The 19,640-nt window shown below is 48.9% G+C and overlaps 1 protein-coding gene across 3 annotated transcripts in view; it reads left to right on the forward strand.

The window, feature by feature from the left end:
• Positions 1 to 19,640, forward strand: part of LOC126262574 (peptidyl-alpha-hydroxyglycine alpha-amidating lyase 1) — a 103,704-nt gene that overhangs the window by 8,435 nt on the left and 75,629 nt on the right. For all 3 annotated transcript variants that reach the window (XM_049959290.1, XM_049959291.1, XM_049959292.1), the window contains exon 2: positions 19,547 to 19,623. In XM_049959290.1, the coding sequence (XP_049815247.1) occupies positions 19,547 to 19,623 (77 nt within the window). The remainder of the gene's footprint in view (positions 1 to 19,546; positions 19,624 to 19,640) is intronic.

Below are 19,640 nucleotides of genomic sequence, written 5' to 3' on the forward strand. Positions count from 1 at the left end.
AAAGTATGATGAGGGTAAGGGGATGTAAATTGTGAGGTGGTGATAGGACAGAGGGGGTGGAAACTGTTGTGGAGGAGGACAGAGGGGGTAGAAATTTTTGTGAGGGGTGTGGGGGTTGTAGGGTACTGTAGGTTGAGGCTGGGATGATTGCAGGAGTGGAGGATTTGACCCTCTGCGGGTTCGGGGGTAAGAATAGGCCCGCGGTATTCCTGCCTGTCGTAAGAGGTGACTAAAAGGAGTCTCAAACTTTTCGGCCTTCTGTGATGGTCCCCTGTTGGGTTTGACCTCCATCTCTCAAAATTTTCCGAAGAGCGAGCCAATTGGGGAAGGGCGCCTTACTGGGTGCATTGTGTCCATCTTGCGATCAGACCTTTCGCCAGCTTATTCGCTGTTGAATTGCAGTCCTGCCCGCTCTCCATCTCTTGGGCATGACTACATTCCTGCGTGCAGATTACACCTTGCACTGTGCAGTGCCTCTTTCTGCACTGACGGCGACCATGGACCACATGTTACCTAACATCCAGCACGGTAGCCAGTCTGTTGTGGTGGGGCCGCCATGTACCCTGTTGGTTGTAGCCCCCTGACAACACAGGGATCGCTCTACTGATGCCTGCGCCGTTAACTCCCCATGTATGCCAAGGAGTAGATGCCTATCCTCCTGGGGTATCGGGACTCCTGGCAACGGCCATCCTGCCAGGTGGCCTTTGCTGTGGCTGGGTGGCGCCCGTGGGGAGGGTCCTTGGTCGGAGTAGGTGGCATCAGGGCGGATGACCCGCAATGAAGCGTGGTACATCGTCTCTCGCTGGTGGCCAGCCGCCAGCAGTCTCTAAGTGTTCTCGGGCTCACTTTAACGCTCAGAAGTACGATCCGAAAACGTTCCCCTCCCTGGCCTCACCGTGGGAGGAACGTAAGTCTCAGGATGGCAGTAGCAGTTATTCACTCCGATTCTTAGTTTGTACGAGAGCTGATGGGGAGTCTTTTCTCTCCACAAAGCCTCAGTTCTTCGTCGAGCATTTAGAGGACAAGTTTGGGGAGGTGGAGGGCTTGTCCAAAATGCGCTCTGGATCGGTCCTGATACAAACGGCATCCTATGCCCAGTCACGACGGTTACTTGCTTGTGACAAGTTGGGGGATGTTGCTGTTACGATCACACCACATAAGAGTTTAAATATGGTCCAGGGAGTTATTTACCATAAGGATCTTCTTTTGCAGTCTGATGACGAGCTGCGCGCCAACTTAGAGCGCAGAGGTGTACATTTCGTCCGGCGCGTTCATCGGGTTCCGAAGGAAAATCAGATAGCTACCGGTGCCTTCATCTTGGCCTTCGAGGGTGATACGTTACCGGAAAAAGTCAAGGTGATGGTCTACCGATGTGACGTCAGGCCCTATATTCCTCCCCCGATGCGGTGCTTAAAGTGCTGGAAGTTCAGCCATATGTCTTCCCGCTGCACTTCCAGCCTCACATGTCGAGATTGCGGACGCCCATCTCATCCCGATACTCCATGTGCCCCGCCTCCCATCTGTGTCAACTGCGGGGAGCACCATACACCTTGCTCGCCAGACTGCAGAATCTTCCAGAAAGAACGCAAAATCATGGAATATAAGACCCTGGACTGACTGACTTATGCTGAGGCCAAAAGGAAATACGACCGATTACATCCCGTGAGAATGACATCTTCCTACGCCGCTGCTACAACACCTGTGCTCGCCCCATCAGTTTCGCGACTTCCGGCCGGATCGATGAGTGGTACAACTCCTCCTGCCCCCTTGCCAGTGGGGGGCTCTACCCACCGGGTTGCTCCTGCGCCACCTACCTCAGGAGCAACACCATCCCCCCCATCAGGGACGTCCGTCCCTGCTTCTATGCCGGAGAAGTGTCCAACTTCTTCGGCTTCTCACGCTCGCAAGGGGTCCCTTGGGTCCCTCCCTTCCCAGGTTTCCACCAGTGGGAAGGCTGACGACCGACAGTGGCATAAGTGCCCACAATCAGCTGGTCGAAGGGCTTCACGATCCTCCTCAGTCCCGAAGACTGAATCGGTGAAGCCCTCCCAGCCAGTTAAACCCAAGGAGCAGCGTGAGAAATCCAAGAAGAAGAGCTCTGAGCCCAAGGAACTCGCGGTGGCAGCCACCCCACCGCAACCTTCCAGCTCTGCGTCTGAGGACGAGGTGGAGATTCTGGCGTCCGCTGAGGACCTCGATCTCACTGGTCCCTCAGACGCCATGGATAGCACTAGCACAGGTGCTCAATCAGAGGCAGCAGGTGACCCAGCAGCGTAGTCTGCCTTCCCAGTCCTGTCACACCCTTCTCAGCCATGGACAACACCATCCTCCAGTGGAACTGCAGCGGTTTCTTCCACCATCTAGCTGAGCTCCGCCAACTTATCAGCCTTCACCCTTCCTTCTGCATTGCACTTCAGGAAACTTGGTTTCCAGCAATGTGAACACCCGCCCTCCGTGGCTATCGGGGTTATTATAAGAACCGGGCAGCTTATGAAAGGGTGTCTGGTGGCGTCTGCATATATGTCCTTAACTCTCTTCACAGCGAGTTTGTACCTCTACAAACAGCTTTAGAGGCTGTTGCTGTTCGGGTGTGGACGCCACAGGCTGTTACCGTCTGCAGTCTTTACCTCCCACCGGATGGTGCTGTCGCGCAGCATGTCCTGGCTGCTCTGATAGCCCAATTGCCGCCACCTTTCTTGCTACTGGGCGACTTCAACGCCCATAACCCTCTGTGGGGTAGTTCAGTGGCGACAGGTCGAGGTGCCACCATTGAGAATTTATTAGCACAGCTCGATCTTTCACTTTTAAATGATGGTTCCTCCACACACTTTAGTGTGGCACATGGCACGTACTCCGCCATTGACCTTTCCATCTGCAGCCCTAGCCTCTTACCGTCTGTCCAATGATGAGTGCATGACGACCTGCGTGGTAGTGACCACTTTCCGATCCTTCTGTCGCTGCCACCATGTCACTCTTCTGGGCGCCCCAGCAGATGGGCTATGAATAAGGCTGACTGGGACTTGTTTTCCTCCACTGCCGCTATTGAGCCTCTCTCTAGTGATGACATTGATGCGGTGGTTCAATTGGTCACCACCGGCATCGTTACTGCTGCAGAATCTGCCATTCCCCATTCTTCTGGGTCCCCTCGGCGGAGGGCTGTGCCTTGGTGGTCGCCTGAGATCGCTGAACGGATTAAAGATCACCGGCGGGCGCTCCAGCGTCACAAGCGACATCCCTCCATAGACCACCTTATCGCGTTCAAACGGCTGCGTGCGCGGGCCCGCCTCCTTATCCGCCAAGGCAAGAAGGAGTGCTGGGAGCGGTATGTGTCCACCATTGGCCTCCATGTCACTCCATCGCGGGTCTGGGCCAAGATTCGACGCGTCTACGGCTATCAGACCCCTGTTAGCGACCCTGCGCTCTCACTGAATGGAGCAGTTTGTACTGACTCCGACGTCATTGCCACCCGCTTAGAAGAGCATTTTGCTCTGAGTTCCGCTTTTGTGAACTACCCCCAGGCCTTCCGCTCCATCAAAGAGCGGATGGAACGTCGGAGCCTTTCCTTTCACACCCACACTTCTGAATCCTACAATGCTCCATTCAGTGAGTGGGAATTTCACAGTGCCCTTGCTGCTTGCCCTGATACCGCTCCCGGGCCAGATCGCATCCACTGTCAGAGATCTGAAACACCTTTCAGTGGACTGCAAGTGACGCCTCCTCGACCTTTACAACCGTCTCTGGGTCGAGGGTGAGTTTCCGTCGCAATGGCGGGAAAGCATTGTCATCCCCGTTTTGAAACTGGGCAAGAGCCCTTTGGAGGTGGACAGCTACTGCCCCATTAGCCTCACCAACGTTCTTTGCAAGCTTCTCGAACAGATAGTGAGCCAGTGCTTGAATTGGGTACTGGAGTCTCGGGGCCTTCTGGCCCCGTCTCAGGGTGGGTTCCGTAAAGGCCGCTCCACCGCCGACAATCTGGTGAGCCTGGAGTTGGCCATCCGTACTGCCTTTGCCCGCCGTCAGCACCTAGTTGCTGTCTTTTTCGACATGCGGAAGGCGTACGATATGACATGGCGTCATCACATCCTTTCTACGCTTCATGGATGGGGTCTTCGGGGCCCTCTGCCGATCTTTATCCGCAATTTCCTGTCGTATCGTACCTTCCGCGTGCAAGTCGCAGCCTCATATAGTTCCTCCCACGTCCAGGAGAACGGCGTGCCACAGGGTTCTGTTTTAAGTGTCTGCCTGTTTTTAATAGCCATTAACGGGCTCGCTGCGGCCATGGGACGTTCTGTCTTCGCTTCCCTGCATGCTGACGACTTCTGCCTTTACTACAGCTCTATTGGCATTGCAGCTGCTGAATGTCAGCTACAGGGCGCAATCCGCAAGGTGCAGTCCTGGGCTGTAGCTCATGGGTTCCAGTTTTCGGCAGCCAAGACCTGCGTTATGCATTTCTGCCGGCGACGTACTGTCCACCCGGAGCCGCAGCTTTCTCTTAACGGCGAACTTCTTTCAGTGGTGGAATCACACAGGTTTTTGGGGGTGGTTTTCGATGCCCGGTTGACTTGGCTGCCTCATATCCGGCAGCTCAAACAGGCGTGTTGGCGGCATCTCAATGCTCTGCGATGTTTGAGCCACACCCGCTGGGGCGCCGACCGATCTACCCTGTTCTGGCTCTACCAGGCATTAATCCAGTCTCGTCTGGATTATGGGAGCCTGGCTTATGGCTCAGCTTCCCCATCTGCGTTGCGGGTGCTGGACCCAATCCTCCATAGTGGGATACGCCTTGCCACTGGTGCTTTCTGCACCAGCCCTGTGGACAGCATACTAGTGGAGGCAGGTGCCCCTCCGCTGCGGTTACGACGCCAACAATTACTGGCTGCTTATGCTGCCCATGTTTTTAGCTTGCCCGGGCATCCAAATTACCGTGTCCTGTTCCCGCAGTCAGTCATCCATCTGCCAGACCGACGGCCCCGGTCGGGTTGTCCGATCGCCGTACGCGTCAAGGAGATTCTCTCCGGGCTTGGGTTTTTCCCTGTTCCACCTCCTTTCCGGGCACCTCTGCGTACACCCCCGTGGTGTGTTCCTCGCCCTTGCCTTCGGCTCGACTTGGCACAGGGCTTGAAGGACTCAGTCCCTCCAGAGGCCTTTTTCGCCGCCTCTTTTATTACATCCTGGCCACGTATGAGGGCTCTGGAATTGTTTACACTGACGGTTCGATGGTTGCTGGTCGTGTCGGGTATGCGCTAACTCTAGGGGACCATTCCGAACAACGTTCCTTGCCGGATGGCTGCAGCGTTTACACTGCTGAGCTGGTTGCCATCTTTCGTGCCCTAGAGTATATCCGCTCCTGCTCAGGTGAGTCCTTCGTTATCTGTAGCGATTCCCTGAGCGGTTTACGAGCTCTCGACCAGTGTTTCCCTCGTTCTCGTCTGGTGATGGCTATCCATGAGTCCCTGCATACTCTTGCGTGTTGCGGCCGCTCTGTGGTCTTCGTGTGGACCCCAGGCCTTGTTGGGATATCTGGCAATGAGAATGTTGACCGCCTGGCGAAAGAGGCCACTAGTAAATCATCTCTGGAGATTGGCCTCCCGGAGACTGATTTGCGGGCAGTCTTACGCCGCGAAGTTCTTTCGGTTTGGGACGCTGCATGGCGCAATCTGCCCACGCCCAACAAACTCCGTCCAATCAAGGCGACGACGACTGTGTGGCGGTCGTCCATGCGGGTCTCCCGCAAGGAGTCTGTTGTCCTCTGCCGGCTGCGCATTGGGCACACTTGGCTTACGCACGGCCACTTATTGCGCCGTGAGGACGCATCTCTATGTCGCTGCGGCTCCGTTTTCTCTGTGGTCCATATTTTATTGGAGTGTCCGCATTTAGCTGTGCTCAGGCAGTCATTCGCACTGCCTGACACGCTCCCTGCCCTTTTAACGGATGACTCTGCTGCGGCTGACTTAGTTTTACGTTTTATTCGGGCAGGGGTTTTTTGTCATTTAATCTAAGTGTTTCTGTTTTACCTTATAGTTTTGTGTTGATTCTGGCCTTTGGCCTCCGGTTTTAAACTGATTTTTTAATGTGTTTCAAGTGGTCGGCTTTTCCTTTTTTATTTCTATGGTCGGCCAACCACCGTCACACTCTGTGTGATTTTAGTTCGTTTTGTCTGGTCTTTGTCTCAGTTTCTCTTGTTCTGTGTCGTTTGTGCTCTCTTCTGTTAATCGTTTTTATTCTCTGTGGTTGTTTTTAGTACTTGGAAAAAGGGACTGATGACCGTAGCAGTCTGGTCCCTTTAATCCCACAAACCAACAAAGTGGAGGATTTGTTGTAGGAATAACTCCCTTCCGCAGGATTCAAAAAAGCTGGTGATGCATGGGAGAATTGCACTGTTCGAACTTATCCTTACAACACGTTCTCTGTTCCTGAGATCATCCCAGCCTTAGCTTATGGTAACATGCTGTCCCCGCACTCTCCACCCAACAATTTCTGCCCCTTCTGTCCTGTTACATTGTCCCAGTTCACATTCTCTCTCCCTCATTGTGCTTCGCTCTCAGCCAATACACCAACCCATCTTTTCCCCTCCTCTGCTCCTATCCTATACTACTCTATGTTCCCCTCCCCCGCCCCCTCCACCCCCACTTTCCCCATAGCATCCTGACAGAGTGCCTGGCAGCCTTGTCCGGTTACCATCTAGCTCCTGCACACCCTGCCAGGCAGCACTGATTCCTCTCACCCCCTCCCTCCCATTCATACCATATATCCCTCCGCATCCCCCCTCGCCCCCCCCCCCCCGTGTGTGTGTGTGTGTGTGTGTGTGTGTGTGTGTGTGTGTGTGGTGTGTGTGTGTGTGTTTTCGATGAAGGACTTGGCCAAAAGCTTCCATCATCTGCGTGTCCGCACCTCAAACATGTTATCCTTATGGTGAATAGCAATCTATCCTTTTTATAATATTGCTGAGAATTAACTGGACAGTACTCCTGGATCCTCCTATACATTTCAGTAAGAAGTTCACCCGTTTTGTTTTTGCTTTGCTACTCTCAATTTCAGTCTCTGTGTAATCCCTGAGTGCCTGGACACTAACTTGAGTGCCAATAACAGTCTTTAAATCAGACCAGAATTTTTTTTGTGTGTTGTGAGAAATCTTTTGATAAGATTCTGCTGTGATAGTCACTGAAGGTGTCATGCCCTGCCCATTTGAAAGCCAAACACATCTCATTTAACATTTCTATATAGTCCTATGCCTTGTTTTATGCACATTACACCTCTTCTTGTTCCTTAGAAGTTTCTTTGAAACTACTGTATACAATGGGTTCCCTTCTATCACAAACTGTATTAATGTGTACATATCTAGTGAGTACTTGGTCAACAATTATTATGAACTTCAGGTACAGCTCATCTTCATGCTCCTGCCCAGATCCAAAGGCTTCATGTTCCTGGTTGTAGCATGACACTGTTGCTTCTTTATCTAGTTTAATGAATATTTAAATCTTTCTACTTGTTTTACTTGAGCATTTTACTTTGGTAATCATTATTGCTCAATCATCTTATGGTCACTGATACCAGTCTCCGTCTGGAAATCCATAATAATAATAATAATAATAATAATATAACCCATGGAGGCCCGGAAAAGAATAGGCCTCCGGTATTGTTCTGCCAGTCATAAAAGGCGACGAAAAGAACAAACCACTAATAGGGCTAACCCCCCTTTAAGTGTGATTAGTTGGTTCAGGACAGAACTAAAGAAGCCTCGGACAAGCGCCGTCATGTCGGGGACGACGCTTGAACCCTATGCCCGCCCACAATGGTAACGACACTGCTAGCCAACTGGAAAATGATTTAAATCCAAATAGAGGTGTTTTGCAGGATATGCTTCCTGCAACCACCCTAGAAGGAAAACAAAGACAGAGGATGAGATGGTCAAATGAAGTTAATCGACACCTCATGTTCTGTTATTACAAGCAACAAACCTAGAACCAACACAACTGGATACAGATCACAAGTATACACAAACATTTATTACCAGATACCAGAATTAAAATTTTTAACAGAACAACGACTAGCTGATCAGATCTGTGTAATAATCAAAAATAACAGGATACCCCAGTCATAATTAGAAAACATCAAACAACAAGTACAACAAATACTGGAACAAAATAATGTGCAATTAGCAGAAGAAGAAGATACAGTAATGGACTCAAACATCCCAGAGCAAACAAACAAAGTACAACCCGCATCAATTAAGCAATCAGAGGAAAACGAAATCTTAAGACAGCCACCAGAACAAGCACAAATAGAACACGAAGTGACACACATGTTAGATATAGAAGAAAAATTTCAGCTGACATATATAGAATACAAAGACACAAATACAGACATTGAGACCATTCTTGCATAGACTGCCAAGTAACCCACAAGTCGAAACAACAATAAAAACTATCAACACAATCATACACAACAAAATAAATGAAAACACAACTATGGAAGAGTTACAACTACTGGTTTATATAGGAGCACTCACTACACTAAATATTACACACTAGGCAGAGATCAGAACCAACCACCACACAGAAGAAAACCCAAAAAACAGCATGGCAACACAGGCTACAGATCAGAATAGAAAAACTGAGAAAAGACATCGGACAGCTAACACAATTATAAGAAATGAAATGTCAGAAAAAAAAAAAACGAAAAAGGTTAGGTAAAATCTCACAAGAAGAAGCGATAGAGCAATTAGATGAAAAGAAGCAGAAACTACAAGCATTGGCCAAACGACTTAGAAGATACAAAAAAAGTGAAAATAGAAGAAACGAAACCAAATATTCAACACAAACCAAAAGAAATTTTATCAGACAATAGATAACACACACATTAAAATAGACAATCCACCAAACATAACAGACATGGAAACACTTCTGGAGCAACATATGGTCAAACCCAGTACAACATAACAGGCATGCACGGTGGAATACAAGCAGAAACAGACACATACAAGATGATACCACAAATGCCTGAAGTGATAATTTTGCAACATGAAGTCACCCAAGCAATTAATTCTACTCGCAATTGGAAAGCCCCTGGAAAAGATAAAATAGCAAATTTCTGGCTAAAGAAGTTCACCTCAACACATTCACATCTAACTAAATTATTTAACAGTTACATTGCAGACCCATACACATTCCCTGATACACTTACACAAGGAATAACTTATCTGAAACCTTAAGATCAAGCAGACACAGCAAACCCAGCTAAATATCGCCCCATAACATGCCTACCAACAATGTACAAAATATTAACTTCAGTCATTACACAGAAATTAATGACACATACAACACAGAACAAAATTATAAATGAAGAACAAAAAGGCTGTTGCAAAGGAGCACGAGGATGATAGCGTACCCCACTCATGGTTACTACAAATACTGGAAATATACAAAGTAGATCCTAAATTGATACATTTCCTAAACATAGTAATGAAAAATTGGAAAACCACTCTTAATAGCCAAACAAATTCAAATAATATCACATCACAGCCAATACAGATTAAGCGTGGAATATACCAAGGAGACTCATTAAGTCCTTTCTGGTTCTGCCTTGCTCTGAACCCACTATCCAACATGCTAAATAATACAAATTATGGATACAATATTACTGGAACATACCCACACAAAATCACACATTTGCTATACATGGATGATCTAAAACTACTGGCAGCAACAAATCAACAACTCAACCAATTACTAAAGATAACAGAAGTATTCAGCGATGATATAAATATGGCTTTTGGAACAAACAAATGTAAGAAAAATAGCATAGTCAAGGGAAAACACACTAAACAAGAAGATTACTTATTGGATAACCACAGTGACTGCATAGAAGTGATGGAAAAAACAGATGCCTATAAATATCTAGGATACAGACAAAAAATAGGAATAGATAATACAAATATTAAAGAAGAACTAAAAGAAAAATATAGACAAAGACTAACAAAAATACTGAAAACAGAATTGACAGCAAGAAACAAGACAAAAGCTATAAATACTTATGCTATACCAATATTGACCTACTCATTTGGAGTAGTGAAATGGAGTAACACAGACCTAGAAGCACTCAATACACTTACATGATCACAATGCCACAAATATAGAATACATCACATACATTCAGCAACAGAAAGATTCACATTAAGCAGAAAGGAAGGAGGAAGGGGATTTATCGACATAAAAAATCTACATTATGGACAGGTAGACAATTTAAGAAAATTCGTTATAGAACGAGCAGAAACTAGCAAAATACACAAAGCAATCACTCATATAAATACATCGGCTACACCACTATAATTTCATAACCACCTCTACAACCCTTTAGATCACATAACATCAACAGATACGAAGAAAGTAAATTGTAAAAAGAAAACACTACATGGCAAGCACCCGTATCATCTAACACAGCCACACATCGATCAAGACGCATCCAACACATGGCTAAGAAAAGGCAATATATACAGTGAGACGGAAGGATTCATGATTGCAATACAGGATCAAACAATAAACACCAGATATTACAGCAAGCATATTATTAAAGATCCCAATACCACAACAGATAAATGCAGACTTTGCAAACAACAAATAGAAACAGTAGATCACATCACAAGCGGGTGTACAATACTAGCAAATACAGAATACCCCAGAAGACATGACAATGTAGCAAAAATAATAAAACAACACTTTCCCACATAAAAGTATGCACCACAAAATGTACTGGAGAATGATGAATACAAATTATACTGGAACAGAACCATTATAACAGATAAAACAACACCACATAACAAACCTGACATCATACTCACCAATAAAAAGAAGAAATTAACACAATTAATTGAAATATCCATACCCAATACAACAAATATACAAAAGAAAACAGGAGAAAAAATTGAAAAATACATCCAACTGGCTGAGGAAGTCAAGGACATGCGGTACCAGGATAAAGTTGACATTATACCAATTATACTATCAACTACAGGAGTCATACCACACAATATCCACCAGTAAATCAATGCAATACAGCTACATCCAAACTTATATATACAACTACAGAAATCCGTAATTATTGATACACGTTCAATTACCCGAAAGTTCCTAAATGCAATATAACATATACCGTACAGTTAAAAGGAAGTCATGCTTGATCAAGGTCCGCGTCACTTTCCATTTTTGACCAGACATAACGTCTGAGAAATGAAAGAAATAATAATATTACAATACTCTCCTATTCCCTGTGTTAAGTATTTGCCACAGAAGGTATGTAGTATTCCTGAGGGTATTTTTGGTCCATTGTTACAACTACAAGAAAATGCATGGTTTTTTTCCCCACCAGACACGTTTTGCTTTATTGAGGTAAAGCATCATCAGTGGTCTGTAATGAAAGATATTTACAATTTAAATTGTTTTTAAGGTAAAAAATAGTTCGTTTTATGCAAATTTGATATAAAATATGGAGTAAAATGAACAGCAAAATGTGCAATATGTTGGACTGTAAAAGAACCAGTAAAAATTATCTGTAAAGAGAACCAATGAAAACTAACAATGAAGTGAACAGCAAGATGAACAGCTGAATGAGTATTAAAATCAGCAGTACAAAATGAACATTAAAAATACAATAAAAAGAACAATAAATTTATATTATTAAGTTGGTGCATAAATTCGTAGCCTTTTTGTTTTGCATGTTGGTGTTCCGGTTGCAATGGGTTTATTTATTTATTGTCATTTTATGTTTGTAGTTCACTGTTCCTATTTGAGTTTACATATTGTCATTTGGAAGTGTTAGTGGAGGTGCTAAAAAATGAAATGCCAATTGGGAGAAATTGGTACATTTCCATCAAATTCTTGTGTTTGAGTTCAATAAAGGGGTGACAGCAGTGGAGGCATCCAGAAAGATATGCCCTCTGTATGGGGGTAATGCAAGTGGACAGAGCATGACAAGAAAATGGTTTTCTAATTTTGAAGAGGATCATTTTAACATTAGTGACTCTCCACATTCAGGAAGACCGGGGTTGATGAAGATCATTTAAACGCAATCATCCACATCAGTGTATTCGAGAGCTGGCAAACTGTGATAATTCCATCAATGTGCAACATTTTCATGCAGTGGGGAGATTCAAAAATTGAATGAATGGGTATCACATACCCTAAGCCAAACTCACAGACATCAGCAGGTCCCCCCTGCGGGTTCGGGGGTTAGAATAGGCCCGCGGTATTCCTGCCTGTCGTAAGAGGCGACTAAAAGGAGTCTCAAACGTTTCGGCCTTCTGTGATGGTCCCCTCTTGGGTTTGACCTCCTTTTTTTCAAATTTCCATTGTTAGTGTGTGCCATTTGGGGAAGGACGCCTTACGTGGTGTTTTTCTATTGGCCCATCATGCACCACCATCTTGCATGTTACCTATTGTCGTGTGGGGGGGATTACACCCAACATCTTCTGGGTTGTCTCCTTCTCGTCTTGTGCGCAATCCTCTTCTTAGCGCCCACGACAACTGTGGACCCTTTCAACACCTAACATCCAGCACGGTAGCCAGTCCGTTATGGTGGGGTCATCATGTACCCTCTTGGTGGTAGCCCCCTGACCACGCAGGGATCGCACTACAGATGCCAGAGCTGTTTCCTCCCCATGCATGCCAAGGAGTATGTGCCCATCTTGTCTGGGGCACGGGGACTCCGGGCAACGGGATATCGGCCAGGTACCCGTTGCTTTGGCTGGGTGGCGCCCTTGGGGAGAGCCCTCGTTCGGAGTAGGTGGCATCTGGGTGGATGTGGCGCAATGAAGCGCAATAAATCACACCAAGCTGGTGGTCGCACGGCCACCAGCATCTCTAAGCGAGGCAGAGTTGAGTTTGATGCTGCGCAATATGACCCTCAGTCGTTCCCCTCGTTGGCTGCGCCATGGAAGGGACGCTGATCTAGTGCCAAGCGGGAGCCTTACGTACCGCAATACCTTGTCTGCAGCAGCAGGACTGATGGTGACTCCTTTCTTACGACGAAGCCTCTGTTTTTTGTGGAACACCTGCAGGATAAGTTCGGGGAAGTGGCGGGGTTGTCTAAAATGAGGAATGGGTCCATCCTCCTCAAGACGTCCTCCCCAGCCCAGTCACGAGCGTTGCTCTTGTGTGATAAGCTGGGTGACGTCCCTGTTACCGTCACTCCCCACAGTAGCTTAAATATGGTCCAGGGGATTATTTACCATCGTGACCTCTTGTTACAATCTGATGACGAGCTGAGAGCCGACTTGGAACGACGTGGTGTACATTTTGTCCGTCGTGTACATAGAGGACCCAAGACTAACAGGGTGGCCACCGGTGCCTTTATCTTGGCCTTCAAGGGTGATGTCTTGCCCGAGAAGGTCAAGGTAATTGTTTACCATTGTGACGTCAAGCCATACGTCCCTCCCCCGATGCGGTGCTTCCAGTGCTGGAAGTTTGGGCATATGTCCTCCCGTTGCCCATCCAGCGCCACATGTCGAGAATGCGGACACCCCTCTCATCCCGATCCTCCATGTGCGCCTCCGCCTGTATGTGTCAACTGTGGGGAGCACCACTCTCCATGCTCGCCGGATTGCCCCGTTCTTCATAAGGAGCGGAAGATAATGGAATTTAAGACCCTGGACCGGCTTACTTATCGAGAGGCAAAACTGAAATATGAAAGGTTGTATCCTGCTTCCATTCGAACATCTTATGCTGCAGCCACGTTATCGTCACCCACACGAGCGACGGTTGTCGCCTCCTCTGTGCCGCCTTCAGTGGGCCCTCGGGGCCGTGCCTCTTTGTCTGCCCCCCTCGTGTCTGGGGGCAAGCCTTCCTCTGTTGCCCCCTTAGCAGTTGGGGCCAAACCCTCTTCTGTCGCTCCCCCCACGCTTACTTCGGGAGTGCCATCTCCTCCAACACCAGGGGGCTTGATCCCTCCCCCTCCTTCTCCGCCGGCGTTGCCTCTGCCGGTTCCTCTCTCGCGGAAGGGTTCCCTCGGGGCTCTCCCTTCCTGTGCTTCTTCTCCTACCCAGCCGGATGTCAGCCAGTGGCTGAAGGTTCCGCCACCTGCTGGTCGTAGGGCTTCTGCGTCGTCGTCAGCCTCCGACGCTCCTTCAGAGAAGCTCTCCCAGCCCTCTCACCCTAAGGGCCGACGTGAGAAGAAGGAACGGAATGTGTCCAAGAAGAAGGATGTTCCGGCGGTTTCAGTACCGCCTGCTGTACATAGTCCTGGCTCCGGGGATGAGGTGGAGATCCTCGCCTCTGCTGCGGATCTCGCCCTCACGGAACCCTTGGGGGCCTTTCCTATGGACACAGCTGACTCTCCCCCGGTGGCGGCAGTTGGCTCTGAGGTGCCGTCTGCCTCTTAGTCGCATTCACGGTCTCCCAGTCCCTTCCTGCTTCCATTCTCCAGTGGAACTGCGGCGGTTATTTCCGCCACCTGCCTGAGCTCCTGTTGCTTCTGAGTGTTTCCCCTGTTCTCTGCATTGCTCTGCAGGAAACTTGGTTTCCAGCAATGCGGACCCCCGCCCTTCGCCGTTATCGGGGATACTACAAGAACCGTGCTGCCTGTCAACGAGCGTCAGGTGGGGTTTGCCTCTGTCTGTAGCTCGCCAGTACCCCTTCTGATGCCTTTAGAGGCAGTCGCTGCCAGGGTTGAGCTCTCGCCGGCTATTACTGTTTGCTCTGTTTACATTCCTCTGGATGGGGAGCTCCCCCGACATGTCTTGGCTGCGCTGCTGGCTCAACTCCCACCACCATTGCTGCTTCTGGGCGATTTCAATGCCCACAACCCTCTATGGGGTGGGACTGTCTCCGATGACCGCGGTCGGGCCGTGGAGCATGTGTTGGCTCAGCTCGACCTTAGCCTCTTGAATACCGGTGCTCCCACGCATTTCAGTGTGGCTCATGGCTCATTCTCGGCCATTGATCTCTCTCTTTGCAGCCCCGGACTTGTCCCATCCCTCCACTGGAGAGTGCATCCTGACCTGTGTGGTAGTGACCATTTTCCCATCTATTTGTCACTGCCCCAGTGTCATTCTTCTGGGCGCCTGCCCCGCTGGGCTCTCAACAGGGCTGACTGGCCGGCTTTTACTTCTGCTGCAACTATTGAGTCTCCCCCACAGGGTGACATTGATGAGGTGGTCCGTGTCTTAACCACATCAATCATTTCGGCGGCTGAAGCTGCCATCCCCCGCTCTTCTGGACTCCCTCGGAGGAAGGCTGTACCCTGGTGGTCGCCGGAGATTGCTGAGGCTATTCGTGACCGTAGGCGGGCTCTCCAGCGTCATAGGCGGCACCCGTCTCTAGAGACCCTCATCGCCTTTAAGAGGCTCCGTGCCTTGGCCCGTCATCTTATTGCACGGCGTAAGCAGGAGTGCTGGGTGAGGTATGTCTCATCCTTGGGCTCCCGTGTCTCCCCCTCGCTCGTGTGGTCCCGGATCCGGCGGATTTATGGATACCAGACCCCTATGGGTGTCCCTGGGATCTCCTTGGACGGCGCTGTCTGCACGGACGCTGCCGCCATTGCTGAACACCTTGCTGCACACTTTGCTAAGAGCTCTGCGACTGCCACTTACCCCCCGCCTTTCGCTCTCTAAAGGAGCGAGCCGAGCAGACGCCATTATCATTCCACACGCGTCGTTCTGAAAAATACAATGCTCCTTTCAGCGAGAGGGAATTCCTCGCTGCCCTCGCCGATTGCCCTGATACAGCACCAGGACCGGACTGCATCCATGCGCAGATGCTGAAGCATCTCTCCAGGGACTGCCAGCGACACATCCTCACCATCTTTAACCGCATTTGGAGTGAGGGCGTGTTCCCGTCGCAATGGCGAGAGGGTGTTATTGTCCCCATCTTGAAGCCCGGTGCGGACCCACTGGTGGTGGACAGCTATCGTCCCATTACCCTCACCAACGTTTTGTGCAAATTGCTCGAACGTATGGTGGGGCGGCGTTTGTGTTGGGTCCTCGAGTCGCGCGGTCTCCTCGCTCCATCCCAGGGTGGCTTCCGTCGGGGCCGGTCTGCTACAGACAATTTGGTGCGGCTGGAATCTGCTATCCGTACGGCCTTTGCCCGACGTCAGCATCTCGTTGCTGTATTTTTTGATCTGCGGAAGGCGTATGACACCACATGGAGGCATCACATCCTTGCTACGTTGCATGAGTGGGGTCTCCGTGGTCGGCTCCCGGCTTTTCTTCAAACCTTTTTATTGCGCCGCTCTTTCCGGGTGCAACTCGGTGCCGCCTCTAGTTCATCTTATACACAGGAGAATGGGGTCCCGCAGGGCTCGGTGTTGAGCGTCTCCTTATTTCTAGTGGCCATTAATGGTCTGGCTGCAGCCGTGGGGTCGTCGGTGTCTCCTTCTTTGTATGCCGACGACTTCTGCATCTCCTTTAGCTCCACGACTACAGGAGTCGCCGAACGCAGGCAGCAAGTAGCCGTTCGCAAGGCAGCATCATGGGCTCTGACTCACGGTTTTCAGTTCTCTGCAGCCAAGACTCGAGTTATGCACTTCTGCAGGCGTCGGACGGTCCACCCTCATCCTGAACTTTACCTCGATGGCCACCTGCTTGAAGTGGTGGACACTTGCCGCTTCTTGGGACTCGTGTTTGATGCCCGGCTCACATGGGTTCCTCATATTACTCAGCTGAAGCAAAAAATGCTGGCGGCACCTCAACGCCCTCCGCTGCCTGAGCCACACATCTTGGGGTGCAGATCACTGCACGCTGTTGCGATTGTACAGAGCCCTTGTGCAGTCCCGGCTTGATTATGGGAGCCTGGCCTATGGGTCTGCATCACCCTCAGTGTTGACGATGTTGGACCCCATACACCACTGTGGGGTTCGGCTTGCAACTGGCGCTTTCCGTACGAGCCCCGTGGATAGTCTACTGGTGGAGGCCGGGGTTCCCCCGCTGCGGATTCGCCGCCATCGATTGCTCGCCGACTATGCTGTCCACGTGCATTGCTCGCCGGGTCATCCCAATAATCGCCTGCTTTTCCCTGCCATGGTCCTCCATCTGCCTGAACGGCGACCTCGGTCTGGGCTTTCCATAGCTGTCCGCGTCCAGTCCCTGCTGTCCGAACTGGGGTCATTCCCTCTTCTGCCTCCCTTCCGGGTCCGTGCACCTACGCCTCCCTGGTGTTTGCCCCGGCCGTCCATCTGTCTGGACTTGGCACAGGGACCCAAGGACTCGGTTCCGCCTGTGGCCCTCCGTCGCCGTTTTCTTGCGCTCCTCGCCTCATTTTCGGGCTGTGAGACTGTCTACACTGATGGTTCCCTGGTTGATGGTCACACTGCCTACGCTTTTGCTCACGCTGCCCATGTTGAACAGCGCTCCTTGCCGGCTGGCTGCAGTATTTTTACTGCAGAGCTGGTGGCCATATTGCGCGCTCTTGAACATATGCGTTCCTGCTCAGGTACGTCCATCATCATCTGCAGTGACTCCCTGAGCAGCCTCCAGGCCATCGATCACTGCTATCCCTCTTCTCCTCTGGTATCCTCTATTCGGGAGTCTGTTTCCGCCATTACCCGCTCTGGTCGTTCGGTGGTCTTTGTTTGGACGCCAGGTCACGTTGGCATCCCGGGGAGCGAACGTGTTGACAGGCTGGCCAAAGGGGCGATCGACGCCCCACCTTTGGAGATCGGCCTCACGGCTCAAGATCAGCAGTTGGTGTTGCGCCGTAAGGTGCTTGGGATGTGGGCTGCTGAGTGGCGTGGCCTGACATCCCCGAATAAACTGCGGGCTGTTAAGGAGACGACCGATGTGTGGCGGTCCTCCCTGTGGTCTTCTCGCAGGGACTCTGTAATCCTGTGTCGGCTCCGCATCGGCCATACCTACCTGACGCACGGCCATCTTTTGTGTCAGGAGGATCCCCCCGTGTCGGTGTGGATCCCGGCTGACGGTCGCCCACATTTTGTTGGAGTGTCCCCGACTGCGCACCCTCCGGCAATCTTTTAATCTCCCGGGCACTTTGCCTTTGGTTTTATGCGACAATGCCTCCATGGCTGACGACGTTTTAAATTTTATCCGTGGTAGTCCTTTTTATAGTTCCATTTAGGGACGTCATGCACCTTTCCCTTTCTGTGTCTCTTGTCCTCGTGTCTCTCATATTTGGTTGCAGATTTTAGTGTGTAGTCGCATGGTTGACTCTTGCCCTTTTTTTTTTTTCTCGTGGTCGGTCAACCAGTTTCCAGCCATCTTCTTTTCTTCTGTTTCTTTCTGTCTGGTGTTTGTCTGTACTCTTCTTGTCTGTAGTGTTCGTTTCTGCTTTTGTGTTCTTTTAGTGCCTTTGGTTTTTACCTGCTCCGCAAACTTTTCGGCTCGCCTGTTTTTGGAATGGGGGACTGATGACCTTCGCTGTTTAGTCCCCCTTAAACATCCCAACAACCACCACCACCACCACATCAGCAGGTAGTCATATATGCATCTCTGATTGCTCGTTATCAATTGGCTCATGAACAGTACTGACCGTTCCTATCCTGTATCACTACTGGTGACAAAAAGTGATGTTTTTGTGCTAACACGAGGAAAAGAAAGCAGCAACTCCCAATACAAAGATCTGCGTACATCTACAAAAGATTGTTTGCATCTGGTGCAGCACAACAGTGTATACAACAAATTGCGTCCCTGAGGTGTAACCATTACTGCTAGCATTTATTGTTAACAACTGATGTCTCGCAGACACAATCCAAGAGCAATGACCAGGAAGACTGCGTGAACTGATACTGCTCCACAATAATGCCCACCTGCATTCTGCTAGACTGACAAAAAAAAAAAAAAAAAAATAATAATAATACTGTACGGAAGTTGGGTTGGGAAATCATTCCAAACCCATGTTATTCACGTGAACACCTTTTCCGCTCTCTATTGAAAAACCTTCAAGGAACTTCCTTTCCGGCCGAAAATGTGCTCCGAATATGGCTTGATGAGTTCTTTGCCTCAAAACCACATTATTTCTACAGTCACGGAATCGAAAAGTTACCCAGCGGTGGCAGACTGTTGTAAATAGTGAAGGAGAATATATTATTGATGATTAAAGGACTCTGTTATATGTATCTGTTGTCTTTATTAAACTTATCAAAAAACACTAAGGACTTGTGCACCAACCTAGTAAAAAGTTGACGGTGAACTAAGGAACGTGGACAACAAGCATAACTTGTAGAAATTAATGTCAAACCATCCAGCATCCTTCAGTTCTTGTACATCGACATTTGGTCCCGGGTACACCTTGATGGTGGAATCACTCACAATTTGATCCATTGTTTGGTGCAGAGTGCGACACGATCACAAGAATAATTCTCCTTTCTATGAAAGGACAATTCTTTTCTACCTAAAGAGCTAGCTTATGTGCTCACATGTTAATTTTTAATTCAGTTTTTTTCCATCTCATTATAACCAGTAGAGATTTATTGACTTAATTATTTCTTTCTACAAACTGAATAATGATACAAAATTAGAACAGAATATTTCCATAAGAGCCAGAAAAATATTTATTTCTATTTTTAGTGTTGTCATAAGAGATATAAGATTTTTATGTTTCAGGAATGATGAATTACATATTTCTATTTACTGCTGTACTGTTGACATCCCTGGATGCAGTGGTTTCACAGTATGACTCTGTAAGTGAGAGCTAAGG

The sequence above is a fragment of the Schistocerca nitens genome, chromosome 6, assembly GCF_023898315.1.
Source record: "Schistocerca nitens isolate TAMUIC-IGC-003100 chromosome 6, iqSchNite1.1, whole genome shotgun sequence".
In the NCBI taxonomy this organism is placed as follows: Eukaryota; Metazoa; Arthropoda; class Insecta; order Orthoptera; family Acrididae; genus Schistocerca; species Schistocerca nitens.